The following is a 23,681-nucleotide window of genomic DNA, read 5'->3' on the forward strand; positions in this document are numbered from 1 at the left end:
CCCTACCTTGAACCCCTCCTGCCATCCCCTGCCTGGGTGGTGTTGGTCCCCACACCTGCCCCTGCCCATCTTCCCTCCTTCCCCAGCCCTCAGCCCCAGGTGGGGAGGATGGACGGGGCCCACTGGGCTGCTCTGTTACCCGAGCCCTGGGCCATGGAGGGGCACCAGCCAAATGCCTCATGATACCTAGTGCCAGTATGTTAATTTGATTCCTCTTAGCAGCCCCAGGAGGTGGGCTGCTGTCCCTGCTTTCCTGATGAAGAATCTAAGACTGAAAGGAGAGATCACTCAGCCAGGACGGGGGGGGACCCAGTGCATGAGGGGCTCCACCACCATCTTCATTCCCTTCCTGTGACATGTCCCAAGGAGATACCCCCTCCCCTATCATCCCCCTTGTCTCTGTCCAGTCACCAGAGCCAACACCCGGATTCTGGGCCCTCGAGGCCCCTCATACTACTATCCTGGAAATGGAGCCCCTCCCCCCTGGGAGGCGATGACCTGCGCTTGGCAGGTCTGGGGAGGGTTCAGTTGACACAGATATGGTCAGAGCCTAGAAATGAACACAAAGTCTTGTCCCTGATCCCAGGTGGAGAGGAGGTTGAGACAGAAAAAAAAGAGTCCACAAAAACTTCTGGAACTGGGCTTCCCTGGTGGCGCAGCGGTTAAGAGTCCGCCTGCCGATGCAGGGGACACAGGTTCGTGCCCCGGTTCGGGAAGATCCCACATGCCGCGGAGTGGCTGGGCCCGTGAGCCATGGCCGCTGAGCCTGCACGTCCAGAGCCTGTGCTCCGCAACGGGAGAGGCCACAACAGTGAGAGGCCCGCGTACTGCAAAAAAAAAAAAAAAAAAAAACCTTCTAGAACTTTTAGAGATGAAAAATGTAATTGTACCATCTGAAGTCTTGGGCTCTGGCTCCTCACCCCCTGCCCCAACAGCCTGGGGTTTGGCCATACCCGAGCACCTTGTCCTCCTCAGAGCTGAGCCCCTGTATTTGTCTTGGGGACATTGTCCCATTGACCAGGGTGTTTGTACCTATTTGTCTCACCTGCCGGCCTCAGGCTCAGGATCTTGTCATGGAAATGTCCCTCGTGGACACAAGAGGGTGAGTGTACACGTCCAAGAGGGTGCTCTGTCTTTGGCTCTGGGGGCCCTGTGAGCCAAGTCCCCAGTGCCTACCACCCTCCTGCAGGCTGTGGTTGTCTGGCACCTGTCTTTTATGTGGACCCCTGTCACCACCCTCATTACTGATGAGGGAGCTGAAGCTCAGAGCCCAGGACCACACAGCTGCCAAGAGTGCCCTCCCCACATGCGTGCACGTGCACACACAGGCATACACACATACATGCACACATACACGAAAAGTGTGCACATGTACACGTGCACAGTGCTCAGATACACACGTGCACCGCACTAGGCATGGGCTGCCAGGGCCTGGGCCTGGCCCCTGCTGGGCTCCTCTCCCCATTGCCCCCACCCCGTCAGCTCCTCCCTCTCCAGCCTCTTTGGGGAAACAGAAGTGTGTTTGTCAACCCAAGAATCATCATGAGCTTGCATTTTCCATAGGGGGTTTCCGGAGGAACCCACAGCCTGACTCCAGGAATGACGCTACCATTGGGCCCCCAGGAGGGGTTCCACTCCCAGGTTTTAGTCTCTCAGAGCATGTGGGAAGGAAACAAGATGGGAGGCAGAGGAATCAGCTTCAGGACATGGTCTCTGGCTGATTCATTCAGCCAGCTCTTGGGCTAGTTCACTCATTTGCATGCCCAGCCATTAAAGTGAGGGCCAGGGCAAGGGAGAGCCAGGCATAGGAGCTCTCCTTTCTGCCCTGAAGCCTGGAACAGTGCAGCTTCCCACTCGCTCCTCCACCTCTGCACTGCAGGCTGTGGGTGTGTGTCTCCAAATTCTGAGCCTTAGTTTACCCATCTGTAAAAAGGGACACAACCTTGGGACCCCTCCTTAAGCATGGATATCCTGAGCTGGATAGCACTGCTCCAGGTACTGTTCTCTGGAAATTGCTTCACGAATTTACCACTTTGCTGGAAGGCACAGCTAATGCATGTTCTCTCTGGGACAGACTCCCATTGGGTGAAAGGAGTGCAATTGCCAGTGCTCAGTGGGGAGGACACAGGTGCCACCCTGAGCTGAATGGGCTGAACGGATCCCCCAATGGCTGCGCCCCACGTGGAGGTTCCTCTTGATCTCGTTCAGGGTCCAGGGTTAGGGGTGCTGTGAACGTGCCCACTCCCTTCCAGCCTCCTCAGGGCTGTGAACGTGCACCGCACTCCAGGTCTCTTGCAGACAGTTCCCCATGTAAACTGGCTCTTACTGCTGCAGAGACTGACTGGAGGCCACTTTCCCGACTGGCCAGCCAGACCAGGGGACTAGTCCCTGCACCTGCTCTGGACTCTGAGCTCAGAAGGTGGCAGGGGTTCTCGAGGTCGGCAGACCCCTGAGGCCCAGCCCAGCATGTCCTGTCCAGTCTGCAGCCCCTCCACCCAATGAGAGCGAGCAAGATTCTGATTCCGAGGGTAATTGCTTCCTGGGCAGATGCCTGGGCTATTCTTGATGCTTGTCCTGCTCTCTGACAGACACGCTTGGGTCAAAGTGACACATGCCCGGTGAAAGTGACAGACACAACTAGGTAAAGGGCACTACTGGGTGAAGGTGCCAGACGCCTGACTGTAGGTGATAGAGACATCTGGGTAAAAGTAAATGAGGCCACTGTGTGAAGGGTGCAGGCGGAGCAAACACTGAATAAGCCAGTGCCTTGATCTCAGCCTTCCAACCTCCTGAAATAAATGTTGTTTATACGGCACCCAATCTGTGGCCTTTGTTATAGCAGCCCCGAGCTAAGACAGCACCTTTGAGGGAACATCCCAGAGACAGGCCCCGCAGGCCTGTGGCAGGGAAGTCCTGGGTACTGTCCACCCCCCGAGACCTGTGAGACCCTGTGGCAGGGTTCCATCCCCTGAGCGAGGGGCGGTGAGTGGCTGTCCCAGGTCTCAGGACCCGTCTGGTGAGCTGTGATAGTCCAGGACACCTATTCCCTTGGCTTGAGTTGGGCTACTTCTTGTGACTGCTGACTTTCTCCTTCCATCCATGACCTACCAAGGCCTTGCCCTGGAGGTCCAAAGCAGCCCCCGAGCTCAGGCTGTTCTTGGACCCTTCCGTGGATCCCCGCCTCAACGGCCCCTTCCCCGACCGTGCCTGGACTCCATGCCTGCAGCTGAAGTCTGCGACAACAGCCCAGACCAGCAGCCAGGCCCCTCTGCCATCTGCCTGCCCCTGGCTGGTTGCTGCCATACAATGCCTCCACTCCTGGGCTGGGACTGAGGGATGTAGAACAATGGGGCATCCATGTCTGGGCACAGTGCCTCCCTGCATGAGGCCATGCCCTGCCAACCACCTTGTCAGTCAGTGACCATGACCCGGAATGAATTAAGTCCATCAGGGTGTGAAAGACACCATGGGCCACAGTCTCCCCTGCTGGCCCCCTGACCCACTGTCCCCCGTCCCCACCTCCATACCTCAACAGCTGGAACTGCCCATGATCCATGCCTCTGCACCTTTGCACGTGCTATTCCCTCGGCTGGAACACTCTTCACTAACCATCCGCCCTCCACCCCCCATCTACTTACTCAACCTGGGTCTTATGTAAAATGCCATCTCCACCAGGAAAGTCCCCCCAAAACTCTAGGAAGAAAAGAGTAGTTCCTCATCCCGGCTACCACAGTGCTGGGATGACTGTCCCATCTCCAGTCTTCCTGGGGTGGGGAAGAACTCCCATGTGTAGGGAGAGGAATGAGGGAGGGTGTGAGGAGGACGGGAGGGATGGAAGTGATGCGGGCATTTGGGAGAAGTGTGTCTGTGAGGAAGGAGGTGTGTGTGTGAAGAGTAGTGGACCTGTGATGAAGGGAGGTAGGGCCCTAGATACTCTTGCCAGCAGTGATGTGGTTCAGGCCGGGTGAGGTCACAGGCTGGTGTTTGTGGAACCGGAAATGCAACTGCAATTTGCACAATGCAGGGTTTCCCTCTGGGGAGAGGACACAGGGTCCAGGTGGGGGTGCTGACACTGTTGGAATCCGGGGTTGTTATATCCAGTTCCCACCAGGTCGGTGCTCTGTGGACTATCTCAGAGAAGATACTGCTCACCCTGTGCCTCCAAAACCTCTGCATAGACCCCAGGCCTGACCAAGCTCTGGGTCAGGTCCCTGCTGTATGGGTTCTGGGACCCCAGTCTTGTAGACTGGATGGGGGTTTGGGAGCATGCAGCAGGGGCCCTTCCTCATCGCTGGCCACGTGGCAGCTGGGACCTCAATTTTTATTCCACCTGGAGGCAGGACTGGAGCCCCATCTCCCTTCTGAGGACACCAAGGGCTGGGGCAGGGCCTAGGGGGCATTGCTGCCATGGGGCATCTTCCCTGGGCCACACACAGGTCCAGCAGCTTAGCTTAATTTCCCATGAAATATATACTTGAGAGAAAGGGAAGAAAAATGTTAAAACATTCAGCTCCCTGATTTTTTTTTTTTTTTTTTTTTTGTGGTACATGGGCCTGTCATTGTTGTGGCCTTTCCCATTACGGAGCACAGGCTCCGGACGCGCAGGCTCAGCGGCCATGACTCACGGGCCCAGCTACTCCACGGCATGGGGGATCTTCCCGGACCGCGGCTCAAACCCATGTCCCCTGCATCGGCAGGCGGACTCTCAACCACTGCGCCACCAGGGAAGCCCAGCTCCTTAATTTTTATAAATAATGTGGTGAGAAAAGAGGAATTAAGTTCAATTAAAGGCAGGTGGGAGAGAAGGTGCCTGAGAGAGAGGGGAGGGAAATGGGTAGGTGGGTGTGGCAGGTGTGGGAAGGAGGAATGACCCAATCCTGCAGCAAAAGTCCACCTTCTTGGTCCACTGGCCCCCATCCCATCCTGGCCTACCTTCCTCAGAGCCCCATGACTCACCCTGTCCTCCCCCCACCCAGGTCAAGTGGGCCATGGCCTTGAAGGGTGGACAGTGGGGATGGAGAGTCAGGGAAGGAGAACCTGTAGAGTGAAACGGACCTAGAACACTCCCAGGGTTTGAGCCAGGCAGGAATAAACTGTGGTGTCCTCGGACACATGCAGGGGACATGAGAAATGAGGAGACAAGAGCAAGGGTTCCCGGAGGGACAGAGGGGTCCTGTTTGGGCTTCCACTGGCACAGAGCTACTTCCTCATCTGGTGACTCTGCCAGGGGTGACCTGGGGATGACTCATCTATCCCTACCCCTATCTATCATCTATCTATCTATCTATCTATCTATCTATCTATCTATCTAATCTATCTATATCATCTATCCATCTGTCCATCAATCTATCATCTTTTTGTCATCCACCAGTCATCATCTCTCTTTTACAGTAAGAAGGTTAAGCACACAGTCCCCCCAGAGCTTGCTCAACAAGCTCTGCATGACTGACCCCTCCCCTGCACTGACCACCCCACACTCCTTCAAGGCCAGCCCCAGCTCATGTGGCCTCAGGGTTCGTGCACCACAGCCTGTCTTTTCCTGGGGCTCCCTCCCGGTCCTGAGTCCTAGAGCATCGGTCTTGAGAGCTCCCCGGCTCTTGACTTCCCTGTGTGTCCCTCTGTGGAGTCCCCCAACTTGGCACGTATGTTTCCTTGCTTTTTACTCCTTAGGGTCTCTGCCATCCCCAGGGAGGGCAGAGAAGTGTCCCCGGGTGGGGCAGCTGCATGGTAGGGCAGAGGGGGTAGTTAACAAGCAGTGGATGTGTTAGGGTCTCGGAGGACTCCCTGAGGGTTGTCACACCCCCCTGGGTCTGGCTTGGCCCTGACTCGCTCTCTGGGCCTCGGTTTTCTGTCCATCCCTTGGCCACCGTGACACATGCACAGGGCTCGGAACTCGAGGAGGAGTGAATCTATTGCAGATATTTACTAAGTACCTACTGTATGTCAGACACAGTGCTGGGGACATAGGCTGTGGGTGGTTGCGACCGGTGGGAGAGCCAGGTCAGACCAAATAGAAGTGCAAGTATGAGTAGGGGTCCACCTCCTCCCCCAGCTCAGGCAGAGCTCCCTCAGCCTTCAGGGAGATGGTGGGCAGGACCCTCCTTCTCAGGGAGCAGCCCTGGTCTTGGGCCAGACGGTGCAGGGGTAGTCAGGGCTCAGATATGGGCCCCAGGGGGACACTGTGGGCAGTGACGCTAGCCAATGGCACCAAAGGCAGAGTAAACCCAAATGGCCCACCATGACAGTGACCAGCAGTGGTGGTCAGGAGGGCCAGTGGGGAAGACCTCAGGGCACAGCCCTGACCCTAGGCAGCAGCAGCACATGCCATGGACCTGAGACAGGAATACATCTGGAGTGAGGGTCAGGGGGCCGGAACTGTAGAGACATGAGCCTGGGTGCTGGTGGGTGGGCAGGTGGGGGGCAGTCATGTGTACCTGTTGGGGGAGCAGCTGGGGCAGGGGCTGTAGGGGGCTGGGATGCACAGACCCACCTGCTGTCATGCCCTGTCCCCAATGCCCCTAGCACCCGTGGAGGCCAGCCTGGCTTGGTGACCTGGGAGCCAGTCCAGCCATCTGGGGCTTAACCTCTCTGGCCACATCTGGGCCAGCTTCCTGTCCTGGCCAGAGGAGGAACTAAGCCATCTGTTGGCCACATCCATGGTTCACACAGGCTGGCATCCGCCTGGTGTGGCTGCCAGCCAGCCCACACCAGAGGCCACAGACTGCTTCAGGCTATACCAGGCACGTGGTGCTGGGCAGCATCCACTTGTGCTGGGCCCTGGGCAGGGCTGGACCTGGGGGCATGGGCCCGGACACCATCCTGGACCCACCATGAGGGCCAGGTGGTAGGGGAGGTTCACAGCCAGGAGCCTGACCTCTGCTGCTTCCTGGCAGTAACAAGGCAGCCAAGGTAAGATGTGCTCATAGGAGAGGTGGTCCTCTGTGCCACTTGCTCCCGGGGCCCAGCCACCTGCACAGCTCTGCATCTGACCCCTCCGGCTGGGGTGGCCCCCAGGTTCATTGGATCCTCTGGGAACATGTGTCCACCCACTGCCTACCTGCTGGTCTTGCTTCTTCATGGACCTCATCCCATATGTGGATCACCTTTAAAAACCTTCCTTATGGGACATTCAGACACACAGAAGAGCAGAGAGCTGGCCCCGTGGCCCCAGCTCCGCAGCCACTAGCACCTTCAATCTTATTTCATCCATTTCCCTATGTTTTTTCCTGGATTATTTATTTAAAGTAAAGCCCAGGATTAGATCATCTCACCCAGAAGCACTCCTTTGTGCAGAGTTGAATTTTCAGCCCCACAGAAGTCTGTGGGGTCACCTGAATGTCTTAAGGGAACAAGGTGTTGGAGCTGCCCCAGGCTCAGAGTGGAGAGGGCAAGAGAAGTGATGGGGGAGAGGCCTTGGGAGCTCCTGGGGGCTGCATCCCCACCCGGGGCTCCAGTTGCTTGGAGGGGATTCTCAGGTATCTCACCTGCAGAGGACCAAGGGCATTGCTGCCTCAAGGAGATGAGGGGGTGGGGGCAGCAGGAGTCAGAAAGGAGGTGACAAGGGGGCAGAGAGTGAGGGCTCAGGCCCTAGAGGCCACAGGGTGGACTGAGGGAGCTGGAGGGCCCAGCCAGGTGAGATGTGGCCCCACGGCCCCCCCGAGACAGCACCTGGCCCTTGTTGGTGCCTCTGCAGGGTCGAGGCTTGCTCAGCACCAGCCCCACTCTCCTCGGTCCCCTCGGCCTGACTGACCAGCAGTGCCCAGCACCACCACAGGGTGAGCCAGTACTGTGGGTGCAGAAGGGACCCGTGTGGGCATGCACACTGCAGGAAACGTGGGAGTGCTGGAACTTTCCATGAGGGTCTGGTCAGGGGTCACCAGGCTGAGTGCCCCGAGGACACATGGGGGTGATGTCTGGAGATGCCAACAGAGGCTGCTCCCCACAAAGGTCACAGGCTTGTGGGGAGAGAGAGGAGGCCTGCACAGGCTGGTGCTGTGAGGGACACGGTGCACAGCACCCAGGCCTGGGGGAGGGGAGGATGGCACTGGGAGCCACACGAGGAGGAGCATCAGCTTTACTGGTTACTTGTACTTAGAAAAGTGGGGGCTCAGACCGCCAAGGAGGGGCTAGGGCCCTGCCGAGTCACTGCTGGTGGAGGGTGTGAGGCCTGAGTCAGTGGCCATGGTGGGGGTCCCACAGAGTCACTGGTGGTCTATGGTCCTGGGTCAGGAAGTGCAGAGGTCATGGGTCACTCAGGGTGGGCAGCACACAAGGCCAGGACACTGCTGCACTGGCAGAGGGAAGGCATCTCCTCACCCCTCTGGAAATGTCCTGAGACGGCGCCAGCCTCTTGCCCCCCGCCATCCTTGGGCCTGCTGCATGTCCGCGGCAGCGACGACCCTTGCTGAGGACTCTACAGTTCTGTCTCTGGGCCTCACCACGCCATGCTCCGGGAGGAGGAGCAGCTGAGGATGCAGCAGGCCCTGTGCTGGCCAGAGTGGCCTGACCACCGTGTGTGGCTTGTTTGGATGCAGCCCAGTGGGGCCAGCCTGGGCTATGGCGGTTTGGGGGAATGCGCGCACAGGAGGGTGGGCCTCAAGGGCAAGGCGCCTCCTGGGTCTAGGCAGCTGCGGCCAGGCACGATCTGGGGGCATCTGCAAAGAAGGGAGAGGAGAGGCATGAGGGTCGCCAAGGCCAGAGGGGCCTCCAGTTCTGTTCTGGTGACCCTGCCTCAGTGTTGTGTCTGGCAACCAGCCCACAAATGTTGGGGTCACTCCGACTCCAGAATCAGACAGCCCAATTCTGACCTGGGAGAGCCCCAGTTTCCCCTCCTGGGTCACTGTCAGGATTTAAAAGCCTGGTCCCAGCACGCTCTGATAGGGGCCCTCTGAGAGCAGGGGCTGGCGGGTGGACATGTGCTGTGGGGCCCACAAGGTCTCCTTGCTAGGCTGACGCTAGGGGAGAGTCAGGACTGTGTCTGGGGCACACAAGCAGGTGATTAATAAGTGGCCCAATCATCATGCAATGAGTGAGGGAGCAGGCTGGCATCCAGAGGGCTCCACGGGGGACAGACTTAACAACAAACTGGTGCCAGCAGCTGGGCAGTGAATCTGATGCCAGGTGGGGCCAATAGCAATGGCCTGGGCAAGTGGAGGCCAGATGCTCACAATGGGGCCACACAAAGGCCCTGCTCCCAGCATCTTACCTCATTGTCCACTTGGTCAATCTGTAAGGTTTTCTAGTATGCCCCTGACACATAGGTGCTTGCTGTGTAGGGACAGTCTCCTGTCCACTCTGCTGCGCTAGTGGATGGACAGTTGTCTGTTTGTGGCACCCACCTCTCCTCTGGGGCAGGCCTGAGGACTGCTGGACCCAAGGGTGGGTGGACCTGTGTTGTGCAGCCCTGGCCAGGGCTCCAGACTCTGGACACATGACACACGCCAGACCCACTGACCTTCTGCATCTGCCCTCATGACAATCAGGGTTGCCTGTGTCTGAGGCCCCACGAACCATCCTATAGTAGGGGCTTGCTGAGTGTGTTACGAGGGTCACTCGACTTCCTTTTGGCTCCTGCTCCCAAGTGGGGTGACCCTCAGCAGGCGCTGGGTCTCTCTGAGCGAGGACAGTGGGCTGAGTGTGGTGTGGGGGTGCGCACGGCCAGGGGCGCCCACCCTGCAAGGCCCAGGTGAGGGCAGATGCAGTCACAGGGGCTCTGCATGAAAGACCCTAAGTCCCCCACGCTGGGTCAGTGGCCCAGTGGGGTGAGTGGGTGGGCTCGTGGTGGAGCCGTGTGTAGACCCTGCCGGGGCCGGCCCTGACAGCTCACCTGAGCCCCTACTGCCGGGGTGCCATGTCCATCGTGGGCTTCTGGACGCCAAAGGCAGTGATGAAGATGTTGACCACGACGATGATGAAGACCAGGCCGGTGGCCAGATTGTTGAGGAAGTCCAGCTTGGCATGCTTGGCAGGGTTGTTGAGGTCATACCTGACTGTAGGCGAGAGGGAGCAGGCACTGCCCAGGGCTGTGCAACACCAAGGGGCCCTCTTCTGTCCCCCAGAGACAGACATGGCTGCCTTAGTACATTACAGACAATGGGCTCTGGCCTGGGCCGTCTGGTATCTGTGGCCTGACTACTGCATCCCACCCCCCTTGTTCAGTGAACAGAAGCTCAGAGGGGCCTGGTGCCTGGTCACGAAGTGGAAGGCATGGAGGCCCAAGGCCCAGGCTTGGATTTTAAGGCACAATGTGCTGAACATACACAGGCAAGCACCTTTCTGAGTGCTGGTGCATGACAATCTAGCCATCCTCACACCTACCCAAGGCTGTCCTTATGTCCGCTTTCTAGGCAAGGAAACAGAAGTCCAAGAGGTCATGTAACCTGCCTGAGGTCACACAGCCAGGCAGAGGTTGTGGGGAGCCCAAAGCTCTTGCTGCTCTTAGCCCTGACCCTCACCTTGGGGGCAGGACTACCACCTAGTCCCTACAGACCGCCATAAGGTCTAGAGGGTACACAGTAGGCGCCCAGTACATATCAACTCTTAGTATCGTTATGACGTTTTCCTGTGTCCTCAGCTTGGGTGAGTGGAAAGATGGAGACATGGGGGTCCCTCTGGGGGCCACGGTGGGAGCTACATTTTGGACCACGTGCCTAGTGAGAAGGGCCGGGGCTCCCGTGCAGCTCTGCGAGGGCCTGGAAAACGCTCAGTGGGGTAAGTGACGCATCCCAAGGTGCGTGCAGGCAGAATCAGCTGACCGTGGGGCAGGGGTACCCCAGGGCCCTCCCACTGCTGGGGGCCCCTGCCCAGGCACGCACCAAGGAAGATGAGCAGCACGCCCACACCAATCTGCAGCATGAGGGAGATGGAGATGAGGACCACCAGGGGGATGAAGAAGGCGAAGCCAGGGCCCTGCTCGATGACAGCCTTCAGCTGGGAGGCGTTGGCCAACAGCAGTGCGATGTCCAGCATGCTCTCGGCCGCACTCTTCTTATTGGCATAATGGTTCATGTTGATGGGCTGGTTCCTGCCCCAGCGGGGTGGCTGCAGGGAGGGGGGTGGTCAGCCTGGGCTCTGCGGCAGGGGGCTGCAGGCCTGGGCCCACCCTGGTGTCCCCCCCTTTGAGCCTGGTCTCCTTCCCAGGGATGTGGGGGTTGATCGGATCAGCAGGTGAGGGCCCAGATGAGGGCTCGAAAGGGAAGTGCTTATTAATAGAACAAGAGGCCCAGAGAAGGCTGTGCAGCCCCTGCAAGACCCACCCTAGGAATCAAGTCCTGGAAGAGAAAGGAAACAAAACACAAGCTTAGCACACACTCTGGTTTTAGATGGGAAAATGCCGCCAATTGTCTGCCTGCCATGGGCGGGGCCGTCTGGCAGCCTTCCCTGCATGCCGCTGCCTGCCCTCCTCTCCAGGAGGTGATTGGTGCCAGGGCAGGAAGTGACATGACCGCAGCTGGATCCCAGATCCCCACATACTCGCCCAGACCTGAAACAAGTCTTCCTGGGATGGCGGGTCCACCCAGGCCATCTCCCAGCTGTGCAGGCACACAGCAGGTGCTCAATAGATGCCTCAGCATTCTACAATGCAACTGAGCTTAGCTTCTTCCTTAATTTTTATTAAAACATTTTTTCAACCCACTTTACTGAGGTGTGATTGACACACAAAAAGCTGTACATAATAAACGTGAACAACTTGAAGAGTTTGGAGCTAAGTGTGTACCGTGACACCATCACCACATGCAGAGTCTTCTCCTGACCCTTTATTATTAGTATTTGTGATAACACTATTATCACCCTTAGAGTGCTGTACTGGTCACGACATGCTGCACAGTGGATCTCCAGGGCTCATTCTGCCTTCATGTTCACGTTGATAAAACAGGAACACAAGTCCTGATAACTCTTCCCTCACTTCTGCCTGAGAACATCCCCAGTCCTCAAGGCCAGGGCCCCTGTCACTCCCAAGGGCCCTCCATGCCCCAAGGCCCCACCCAGAGCTGACTCCCCCTGTAGGATTGGCTCTTCTCTCCCGGGGCAGGAGGAGGGTGGGTAGTTAGGCAGGAGAAGGCCTGCCTCCGAGGCTGGAGTCCAGGCCACAAAGGCCCCTCCCAGGACTGGAGCCTACCTCTTGGGGCGGCTGTTTCACTTGAAGCCAGCTCTAACTGCCAGGCTTCCTCTTTGTATCCAGCCCGTCTGCCCTCCTCAAGCTGCTCCTGGCCAGGCCCCTCCCCAACCTCCCAGGACAAATCTGCACCCCTCAGCCCTGGCCACTTGTCCACAGGAATCCCTGAGCCACTAGGCCTCCCGGGGCCCTTCAGATCTTGTTTCTAGAGTCATGAAAGATACAGGGATGGGAGGTGGGGGTTCTGGGGAGGGCAAGCCTCTACTTTGTGCAGCTGGAGATATTTCACCGTGGAAATTACAGAACTACAGAAGGGCGGGGTCTTCATTTTTACATTGTGTCTTTTAAGTTTAATCTAGAATAACATGCCCAGGAGGGAGGACGGAACGTAGGCGGCCCTGCTATGTCCTGCTTTCCCTCAGTGTCCGTTGTTCTTAAGTAGCAAATCTACTTGGTTTAAAATTCGAGACCCAAGAGCCCCCAGGGAAAGCCTCCTCCGCTGGGCCCAGGGCCCTGGCCTGCTCTTTGGGAAATTCCATGTGCAGCCTGGGGTCTCCTCTTTCTTTCTTCAAGTCTCCCCTTTGCCTCTCCAGGCCAGGCCTACAGCTGCACTCACAGCTGGGTGGGCCACACCCCCAGACCAAGGCACACCCCTCCTCCCCAGGGTCTGTGCCCCCCACCCTCCAAAAGCACCAGGCTGTCTCCCAGCTCTGCTCTTGCAAAACGGCCCATCTGGCCACGCTTCACCATGTGTGTGCTCCTCTGCGTGTGGGCATCCTGGAGACACTGGCCCGCTGGCCATGTGCCCCTATGTTTCATAAACCAGAAGGGCCAAAATGTCTTCCACACACACTTAAGTACCCAATACACATCTACACACAAGCACAACACATATAGGTGTATAAGCATATACAAACATGTATACACAGTACACATGCACAAACACATATGAGCACACATGCAGACACATGTATACATAACATGTATAGACACATATACAATACATATGTATATATGCATTAACAAACACACATACACACACATATGTACACATCCAGGCTAACTGTGGAGGCTTCTGAGGAGGAGGGAGAATTCCTTTTTATTCTGAGCTCTCTTGAACTGTTTAAATATTTTATGCCCATGCAGCCACATGCACATTCAAATACAGAATGACACCATCAGCAGCAGTACCCCCAGCACAGGGCGCCTGTGCCCCGCTGTCCTCCACCTTGGGTGCCCAGGGCACAGCCCATCATCTTACTCACCCTTTAGCTAGGTGCTTTCCTCCAGGGAGTCACCCTGTCCTCACACCCCACTTACCGAGGGTAAACTGAGGCTATATGGGGAGAAACCTTGTCCAAAGCCAATAGCAAGTGAGGGTTGCACTGGGATTTGAACCCAGGTCCCCGGGCTCAGAAGCCCTGAGAGCTGACACCACAGTCCCCTCGGGCCCTGCAGTGGGGGTCTGGGGCCTGGGTCACCTGTGAACCTGAGTGCTCAGAAGTCCCCAGCCCCTGGCTCTAGCTGAGTGACCTCAGGACAGCCAGCCCCCTCTGGGGTTCAGTCTCCCATGTGTGCAACAGGGCCACGGAGCAAACATGCCGGGAGGTTCTGGGGGGTCTGGCCACTGTCTCAGGGTCCCAGTTAGCAAGCAAGGGCCCCAGGCCATGTGCCCCTCATGATACAGGGCACTTCCTGCCCATACGACCATCTGCTTCCTGTTCAACCTGTGCAGTGATAAGGAGCGCTGGCCAGAGGCTGCAGGCCAGGGGGCTGGTGGGGGGAGCTCTGGTCAAGCCCCAGCTTACTATAGCCTGGCAGTGTAACCTTGACAACACGCTCCCCCTTCACTGGGCCTCAGTTTCCCCATTTGTACACCCCAGGCCACAGTCTGGGAAGCTCTACAATCTACCAAGTGCCCCCACTAACACTGAGAAAGAGCACTGTTCTCCCATTCTATAGAGTGGGAGACTAAGGCTCAGGGGGGTTGACCCAGGGCTACTGTGAGGGAGGGGCAGACCAGAATTTGAACCAGCCTATCCACCTCAAAGCTTAGGGCCACCCAGGACATGGCACAGCTTCATGTCCACCCTGGTCAGGGGGCCCAGGAGGTTTGTGTGGCAGGGGCTTGGGTGGGGAGGAGGCTGCAGGGCTGATCTGCTTCTCCCATGCCCGCCCTTGTGTCCTAGGCCTTCTGCGGAGGGGCTTTGAGCTGTGGAGGGAGCTCTGGGCCCTAGAGGTGACCGCTGCACAGGTGAATCCCAGGGAGGCTGCTATCTTGAGAAGGTCACTGGGGCTGGCGGGGGCGGTGGCGGTCAGAGCCCACCTCTCACAGGTGCGGAGCTCTATGGGCCTGGACAGGCCACCTGCCCACCCAGCTGCCAGGAGCCATGCTGGGACCCTCTCACTGAGACCCCTGACCATGACCTGGGCAGTGCAGGGAACAAATACCCAGTTTAGTGTGTCCCTAGGGCCAAGAAGACTTCCCTGAAACCTCAACGGCATACCAGAAGCTGAGTCAGCTTGGGGCTGCCAGGCTTTTTTCCCTAAAAGCCAGGAAGGAGCCTGTGGGGAGGGAGCTGGCTTCGGCAGTGATGCCCACGGGGCTGGCTCCTTGAGCCCACTTTCTGTGGACAGAGGGTCTCATCCCAGCCATTGGTAGGCACCTCGCAGGGACCCAGGCCACCTGGCCCAGGGTCACACTGCTGGGCAACCTCGGCTCGGACAGGGAGGGGAGCTAGGACAGAAGCAGGATTCAAAGCAGGTCTGTGGTACTCAGAGAACCCAGTTTCAGCACAATGCATCCTCCAGTCCACCCTGGGCTTGGATGGGCTGCCCGTGGCCTCCAGCTGGGCCCAGGAGGTCTGGCCCACCTCCAGCCTCCGGCCTGTACCCTCTCTGCTCCCCTGGGAGACAAGGGCAGGCCAGGGCCGTGGCCCACTGGACCCCTGCAGGACCCCTCAGGGTTTTGGTTATGCACTTCCTCCAATCCTGCCTGCCCCCAAGCCCCATGTACAAGTATGGAACAAGGAGCCCACGTGGGAATTCCTGCCCACGCTCCCAGAGTCCAATTTCACATCTGTAGAACCAAGCCCCCAACAAATCTATGAGGCTCATCAGCTACCCTGGGAGGAGCTGGGGTGCGGGCCTTCCATCAGCACCTATCCTTTATCATCTCCATATCCTGCCACGCCACGGACCAACAGAGTGACTGGTCTGTGCCTCGGTTTCCTCATCTATAAAATGGGTACATAAAGGGGAGTGAATGAAGGGCTCAGAGGCCCAGTGGCTGGTCAGAGCACAGCTGGTGCAGGGCAGGACTGGATGTGCCTCTTCCTCGCCACCCAGGCCTCACCACTTTGAAAGGTTGCCTCCCAAATGAACTGTACCAATTTGTAATTAATTCCACTTAAAATATCCATAACAAGGAAGAGAAAGTGCTAGCCCCAGAAAATGCATGAGCTGAGTGAGACCCGGGGTGCACTGGAGGTCCAGCTCCAGATGCTGGGCTATGGCAGCCACTCCTGCATAAGGCCCCTCCCCTTGGGCTCAGGGGGCAACAGTGGATGTGCGGGCTCTGGCGGCCTTGCCTCTGGCTGGGACCTCAGAACTGACTGGGTAGGATCTGTTGGGGCCTGGGGTTCCCTTGTCTGACCCACTAGTGCGGGGCATAAGCTGTTACTGTGGCCACCGCCTGGACTCAGCATGAAGCCACCTGCTCCAGGTCACACTGGCTTACTCCTGCACTGTCCCCACACTGTCTGCACCCAGCCAGCCCCGAGATGTCTCTTGCTCCCTGTCTGAGTTCATGGCAGGAAGTTTCCTGGGGTGGGGGGCGGGGGGGTTCCCTGCTGCAGCTGGGCTGGGTTGGGCAGTCCCGCTTCCTGTGGACTCAGCAATGGCCAGCAGTAACCCCGCAGCCACATCAGGGCTGCCTTTTGGAACATGGCCAAGACCCCACCAGCCTCGGGATCTGCCAGGAGAGCAGAAATGAGAAAAAGAGCAAACTTGGGACTTCCCTGGAGGTCCAGTGGTTAAAACTCCACGCTTCCAATGCAGGGGGCATGGGTTCGATCCCTGGTCGGGGAACTAAGATCCCATATGTCGTGCAGCGCAGCCAAAAAAAAAAAAGTTTAAGAGAAAAGGAGCAAACTTCCCCCAGCAGCTGAGGCTGTGCACGCACCCCTCCCTCCCAGGACTTGGCTTCCAAGCCCACATGTGGCCCCAGGAGCCTCACTGCACCCTGTCCTGCCACCTCCCTGCTGTGTCCTCAGCTGGCTGTGGTCCCAGAGTCTGCTGCAGGGTCCAATGCAGCTGCCCCCTGAGATAAATCCCCGGGCATGACACAGTCAAGGGCCACATTTATTTTCACAATAAAATTGATGTTTACTATTCCTGCTGCTGCCAGCCGAAAGTGAGCTGACTTAGTGAAGACTCCCACTCACTCCTGCGGGGCATCTGAGCAGACGGGCCTTGCATGGAGGCCATGGGGATAGGGGGCACATGGAGGGGGATATCTGCAGAGCTCCCCCACCACCCTGGCCCGACTGGGCTCATCTGCCCATGGATTACACGTATAACTCTTCCCTGAGCCCAGCCACCCTGGGAGGTGAGTGATCCTGCCCCACTTCACAGAGGAGGAAACAGGTTCAGAGAGGGTCTGCACTGGCCCAAGGCCGCATGGCAGGGCGTCTCGAGACTGATGGGGGCTCTGGGCCTGGGCCTCCCACTCAGTCCTCCTGCAGCCAAGGACATAGTGGTGACCCAGCCCACACACCCTGTTGTCTGGGGCTCTTGCTTAAGTGGGGACATATCTGAAGATCCGGGGGTTCGCCCCTCCTCCCAGCAAGCCCTTCTACCCTTCCTCAAGCAGGAGTTTGGGGCTCAGATTCAGGCAGGGACCGCCGGGAGAGAAGGCTGTGGAAAAGCCAGGTGAGGTGCAGGGGGAGGGCCATGCCTGTCCACAGGGATTGCACCTGAGGGAAGGTGCTGCGCTTTCCAAACCCTGCCTGGGCTGCATCTTTGGGAGGGGGTCTTGTGTGGCAGGCAGGAATGTTAACAAGGCTGTGTGCCATTTCCTACAGCACTTCACACGCATTAGCCCATTTAATCCTCACCATCACCCTCTGAGGGAGGCCCTACTCTCACCCCATTTCACAAATGAGAAACTGAGACACAGAGTGATGTGCTCAAGAACACAGTGAGGCAGGTCCTGAGGGTGGGAAGGGGAAGGCGGAGGCTGGAGAGCAGTGTTGGGTGGGCCTGGGCCCCAGGCAGGCTGAGCAGAGCAGCCTTCAGTACTGACCATCTCTCCCAGAGCCTCCCTGCCTGTGACTGGAGCCACCCTGGAAGAATGTGTTCACTCTCACATGAGCTTCCAGCCCCTCCATGGCCTCCATAGCTGGCAAGGTCTGACCTCCCATACCACCTCTGGCTCCCCAGCTCCAATGTATTGATACTTGGTGGTCCAGCCCCTGGGCCTTTCTCCCACTGTTCTCCCTGCCTGGGATGCCCTTCCCAGGCACACCCGTACCCCATTCCAGTCCTCCAGGGCTCAGTGCCAATGTCCCCACTGGTCAGGAAGCCTTCCTGACCCCACTCCCACCTGCCTTCAGGACCAACCCCTGGGAGTTCAGCACTTTGGCCGTGGCTTCTCCGTCTGGACCGGTCTCAGCTCTCAGACTGAGTGGTACAGGGCTGCAGCAACTGCAACTGGTCCCAAAGCCAAAGAATGCAGTGATCCCTGAGCACACCCGTCCTGCCTGCTGAGGGCCCGTTCCCCAGTCCAAGGCCTTGCTTGCCCCACATGTTCTCCCCCCATCCCCTAAACGTGGCCTGTTACTACAACATCGCCTAGGACTGGTCACCCACACCTGAGCAGGGCCGGTCTCTGCCCCAGTCAGGCGCACATGGCCACCGTCCCTACCCCCAGCCCCAGGGGGTCAGAAACTGAAAGAATGTCCAAAGTCAACAAGTTGGGAGGGCAGTGCTCAGGACTGCGCCACAAACAGAGGCCTTGGGGAAGTGCTAGTCCAAGGCAAAGCCAGTTAGGAACGGCTACTCTGGCCCTGCCAGTAGGACAGGACCCCAGGGTGGGAGGGTACCAGCTGTAATATGGGACCACTGCCAGGGCCTGCCCCATGCCCACAGTGCTTCCAGGCCAGCAGGGCAGGATCTGAATAGAGCTTCTCGTGCGGGTGGAGAGAGGAGAGGGAGCCACAGCGGCCCCAAGATCCCCATCAGGGCACGCACAAGATTGTGCGGTCTCCGTGGACACCGTGGGTGACGTAACTGTCTGCCCGCTGCTGGCCTGGGGCCCAGAAGCCGAGATCCACTCCGCCCAGTCCGGGCGCGCATCTAGCCGGCGGAGAGGCAAAGTTAGAGTGTGGTGTGGGAGCCGGGAAGGCAGGGGCCCGCGGGAAGTGGCGGGCGGAGGGGGGAAGGTGGCGCCCAGGCCCCTCGGCTGCGCAGCTCGGTGTGGGCGCTACCTGCCCCGGGCCACGTCCGGCATTCTGCCAACCGCCCACGCCCCCGCTCACCTTCCGGGGTGGCTGGAGCCCCAGGGCCACCGCTGGGGCCCCCGACCGCGCGGGTAGGGGGCGGAACGCACGGGGCGTGGCGATCACCGCCACCCTCAGTAAGGACACGGCGCGCAGCTGGTCGGCGCCCATAGGTCCCTGGGGGCCGCTGGCGCCGGGCTCTGAGAGGGCGGGCATCGGCCAAGGTCGCAGAGCGGCACGGGGGTAGGGGTGCTTACCGAGGCGTCCGGGGAGCCAAGCGAGCCCGGGCGCACGTCGCCATTGAGCTCATACTCCTCGGGTCGCGAGTCCATGGCGCGACGCTGGGGCAGCCTTGCTCCGGGCCTCAGGGCGGCCGGCGCCTCAGCCGCTGAGACCCTGCTGCGCACCCGCCCCGCCTCCCCGTCGGCCCGCCCCCCGGCCCGCCCAGCGCACGCCACCGCCCTCAGACTCCGCCCCCAGGCCGGGTCTGGAGGCCTCGCTGGCTGGATCTAGACTACCGCTCTCCTTCCCAGCGTGGGCGGCAAGGGCCGCGGAATTCCCGCGCTGCGTTTCGGCACTCTTAGGCCCCGGACCTCGCGTGTTCGTGGTAAAGTACGTCGCCCTCTGTGCTCCTGTCGTGGACACTTTTAATCCATAAAACGAGGACAAGAACCGGCCTTTCCCCGGCCGCTTCACTAACTGCAGAACGCGCTGTGAAGGCGAGCGGGCGCTCCTGCGGGTGTGGGTTTTGTTGTTGTTTTTTTTTTTAACGGGGTGAGGCTCACCCCGGGGGCCCCACTGCAGGTCTCGCCAACACATCGTCCGCCCCGCACCCGGAACCGGAGTCAACGAGTCGTGTGGGTCTCACACCCTCTGAGCCTCGGCCTTCTCGTCTAGGAAATGGGGGCATGAAGGCCTCCCACGCACTCACGAGGGGAGGGAGGGGGGAGGCAGAGAGCGGATCACCACAGGTTGGGCCCGCTTTGTGCCAGTGCCCGCCGTTGCCCCTTATGAAGCAGCCTCTGTGTCTTCAGGCAGGGCCCCCTTGTTTGGGGTGGCACCCTGTGTGTGCCCGTGCCAGACGTTGGGGGTGGCTTGAGCGTGTTGGTTCCTCCAGCCCTTGGCTCTGTCGGCCAGGACGCGGGCCTCTCCCAGAAGCCAGGCAGGTGCGAAGGGGCCAGGCATTATCTCCCCGGGCAGGTATGCGAAAGTATAGGCCTCTGTGTTCTCCTGTCCTGACCCTGACCCGGCTCCCAGGCCACCTGCTTTTCACTCCTAGTCGCGCCGCCGTCCCCCTCCCCACCCCTGCCCCTTTTCCGCCCTCTCTTCCGGTGTCTGCTGATGTCTTCAGCAGAGTGGCCCAGGCAGGTGGCTTGACCTCTGTGCGTCAGCTTCCCTGCCTGCGAGGGAGACGAAGGCCATGTGTGCATGACCTTCCCCCTCCACATAAACCAAAGACCAGAGAGGGTAAGCAGCAGTGCCCAAGGTCAGGAGATAGTGAGTTACATTGGCCTGGAGCTGGAGGTTCATTCATGCATCCTGTAACCACAGAGCGCCTGCTGTATGCCATGCCCTGTTCTAGGTGCTGTGGGCTGGAACAGGACTTCTGGGGCAGATGGGAGGTGGCATGGGACAGCCCTGCGTGGGGCCAGGTGCATCACTTTTTGTCCTACAGCCCTGGGGAGCAGGTGTTACCCCCTCACATGATGGGAGGAAACTGAGGCAAAGCTGGGAAGAGACCCAGGTGGGCCACGCTCAGAACTGGGAGGATTGTGCAGTCCTGTAAGAGTGGACTGGATGCTCTCCCGGGCTAGTCTACCCAGCCAGCGGGTGGGCACCCATGGGCATTGTAACCTAGTGCCTGCCTAACCTGTGATTGCCCTCCACACTGGACCCTCCTTGTTTCCCCCTGCCCAGAGCCTCACCCCCGCTGCTAGAGGGAGTTTTGAAAGTGAAATAGAAGGCATGGAAAATGCAAGTCACCCTGGAGATTTATCAGAAAAAGGAATCTTCCGCTAAACCCTGCTCCAGGTCCTCCTCCTGACCTGCTGGCATGTCCAAACCATTTGTGGTGGCGGACAGGCTGGGGGCCGTGGGGTGCCCACAGCACTGGCTGAACCCAGCTGGGCGCTTGCCCGCCGTATCATGGGGCTGGTTTCCTCCTCTGTTCAGTGAGGTGTTTGGATTTGATTCCTCAGTGCTCTGCCCATGGTGGGGGCCTAGCGTCTAGGGTCTGTATGGGCTGCCCTGGGAGCTTGTCCTGACCTTAGCCCTGAAGTCCTGCAGCCCACAGTTCAGACCAACATACCTCCCTTTTGTGCAGGTGTGGGCAGGGCCTGCCCAGTCGAAGCACCACTGAGGGCCCAGTGCATCCCAATGGGACATCAGTTCTGCCCACACACAGCCGTCCCGTGAAGGAGGAACTGCTGTTGGCCCACTTCATAGCTAAGGAAACTGAGGCTCACAGAGGCAGCTACTGCCTCAGTCCTAGTTCACAAAGCCACCATGAGTGGGGACACAGCAGTGCCTGGGGGTCTGATCAGGCCTGGGCATGGTGGCCATTACAAGTAGCAGTTACTGTTATTCTCACATAACCCACAGCTAACTATTCATGAGCAGCTGGAAATCCAGATTTTTTTAAAATATATTTATTTGGCTGTGCCAGGTCTTAGTTGCGACATGCGAACTCTTAGTTGCAGCATGTGGGATCTAGTTCCCTGACCAGGGATCGAACCCAGGCCCCCTGCATTGGGATCGTGGAGTCTTAGCCACTGGACCACCAGGGAAGTCCCCAGATTTTTTAAGTTGGTGCTATTCATACAGAAGCACTAGCCTCTCTGCCCTAGGGGCAGTGCTGGCTCCTGGAGGGGCCAGGGAGAGGGCAGCCAGGAGAGAGGGCTCCGAGGTTGCAGGGGAGGCCCCAGGTGTGGGGGTGGGGCAGGTGAAGAGAGGCGGGAGGAGAGGGCTTTGTTCCCGCCTGTTTGCTGAGTAAGAGGGTTTCTGTGGGTGTCATAGGGGTCTCTCGTGTGGGCCACATGGCAGCTCTGTGCTGAGGTTCATTATTCCCTCTGTCCAAAAGGCGGAAGCCAGGAAAGATCGTGGTGGAATAATGGGGCATTTAGACCTGGGTTTGTAACTGTGCTCTGTACTGACCACCAGGGACCCAGGCAGGCACTTCACCTTCCCAGGGTAGACCTGTGGGGGGCTTGGTCAGCCCTGGGCAGGGTGTCATTCTCCAGGCGTGCCTGTCCTCAGGGAGGGACTTCCCCTGTCTGCTTTGTCATTTTCATTTGCCTATACTGTGTCTGTTTACCAGATTGTTCCCAGGACAGACTGAAAGGGGCAATGTGTCCCCACATCTACCTGGTTTCAAATTCTAATGCTGGAGAGACCAGCATGACTGTCCAAGGCCAGTTCCCAGATGCTGACCATGAGGCTTGGGTCCATGGGGAAGTGACCATTGGGTAATGTCCCAGGAGACAGGGTGGGCTGGGGAGGGACAGGGCCAGCAGCTATGCTCCAGCAGAGAGACACACGTGATAGAGAGGCTGCACATGCAGCCAACGTACATGTGCAGACACACACACGCAGCATGATGCTGAGTTCACTTGCCCCTTCTGAGCTGTATGACTGGGGATACATTTACTGTCTGTAAAATGGAGATGCTGTGAAGATGAATTGACCCAGCCCAGGTGAAGCCCAGACCAGCTCCCAGCAGTGAGGGTGATGGTGGCCTTGACCTAAGCCCCCTCCTCATGCTGCCACCTTGAGCAGGTGCTGAAATCCTGCTGGCCAGTGATAGCCAAGGGCCACATCACCCAGAACAGGCCCCAGAGTCTGGTGGCTCTTAGGGCGGTGGCTTCATGCCCTGGGTGAAACAGAGACCAGGATGCCTGATCCACTTCACTCCTCATCAGGAGGGATGGGGGTCTCATGGCTCGAAGGGCCTGGGCCCCACTTCACTCAACACACCACCAGGAGGGGAGTGGACATTGCCTGTGCCCCTGAGTTACTGTGGGGAGATCATGACTGTGTCACCTGGGATCTGGGAAGATGTGCATTCAGGTAGACCACATGAATGGGAACCTTCGAAAGTGGCTGAATCCCTGGCCCTTTTCCATTCCTGAGAGGCAAGGAGGCAGAGATGGCATTTCCATTTTACAGAGAGAGAGAGACCAAGGTTGGAAACGTGGTGTGGCATGTCTCAGGTGCCTCAGGCTGAGTGAAGCAGGCCTGTGCTCAACCCTACCCCGGGAGGCTGGCTTTGCAGCTACAGCTCCTGTCTCTGCCAGGGCCCAGGCTGGCCCACACATGCCCACCACCAGGGAGAGCGGGAGGAGGAGGACAGCCTGGGGCAATGGGCACTCCCTGGGAGCTGGTGGCCCGCCTGCCCGCCACCCACCTGAGGGGAGCCATCTCATGGCAGTGGGGTGGGCCTAGGATTCTGCATTTCTGTCAGGCACTTCCAGGCACTGCTGCCCCCACCAGTTCAGTGCACAGAGCCGGGTGGCAGGGCAGGGCTGCCACCCCATTTCCAGAAGGACAGAGGGAGGAGGCCAGGCCTGTGAGGAGGTTCTGTGTCTTCACCCCCGTTTTAAAGACGGGGGTAGGGAGGCACTAGCCAAGGTCATGCAGACATGCCTGGGTCAAGCATGGTGATGGACTAGGTAGCGTGAGATGGGCACCCAGGCAGGCATATGCACCACCTCACTTGATCCTCTAGTGAGACGTGACATGCCCAAAGTCACACAGTAAGGCCCTCAACCCCAAAACAAAGTGAGTTCCCACCATGAGGTTGTCGCTGAGTTATGCTCATCATGCTCTGGACTGTCATGTAGCTATGGACAGAGCAAGTGAGAGGCAGATCAGCTGGCTTAGAGGCGCCCACCCAGTACTGTGGAGAGAGAACAGTGAGATGCAGCTTCCTCTGTGGAGCCCTGATCCACGCATCTGTCCTGCCTGTCTGTGCATTGGTCTCTCCCCGGTTCCCGAGGGGCTGACTCCACTTGCCATCTATGGGTATCTATGCCCAGCAAAGTCCTTGTCCCCAGGAGCAGGGCAAAGGT

The 23,681-nt window shown here is 58.6% G+C and overlaps 1 protein-coding gene across 1 annotated transcript; it reads right to left on the reverse strand.

Annotated features, from left to right (window-relative positions):
• Positions 1-8,058: 8,058 nt before the first annotated feature.
• On the reverse strand, positions 8,059-18,947 carry NINJ1 (ninjurin 1; the record flags this gene model as incomplete). Its single annotated transcript, XM_079706649.1, has 4 exons — positions 8,059-8,654; positions 9,827-9,989; positions 10,815-11,040; positions 18,873-18,947. 3 exons carry the CDS (start codon positions 18,945-18,947, stop codon positions 9,835-9,837), a joined length of 456 nt encoding a protein of 151 aa, XP_079562775.1. The 3' UTR covers positions 8,059-8,654; positions 9,827-9,834.
• Positions 18,948-23,681: the final 4,734 nt, after the last annotated feature.

The sequence above is a fragment of the Hyperoodon ampullatus genome (assembly GCF_949752795.1).
Source record: "Hyperoodon ampullatus genome assembly, chromosome: 6".
Classification (NCBI taxonomy): Eukaryota; Metazoa; Chordata; class Mammalia; order Artiodactyla; family Ziphiidae; genus Hyperoodon; species Hyperoodon ampullatus.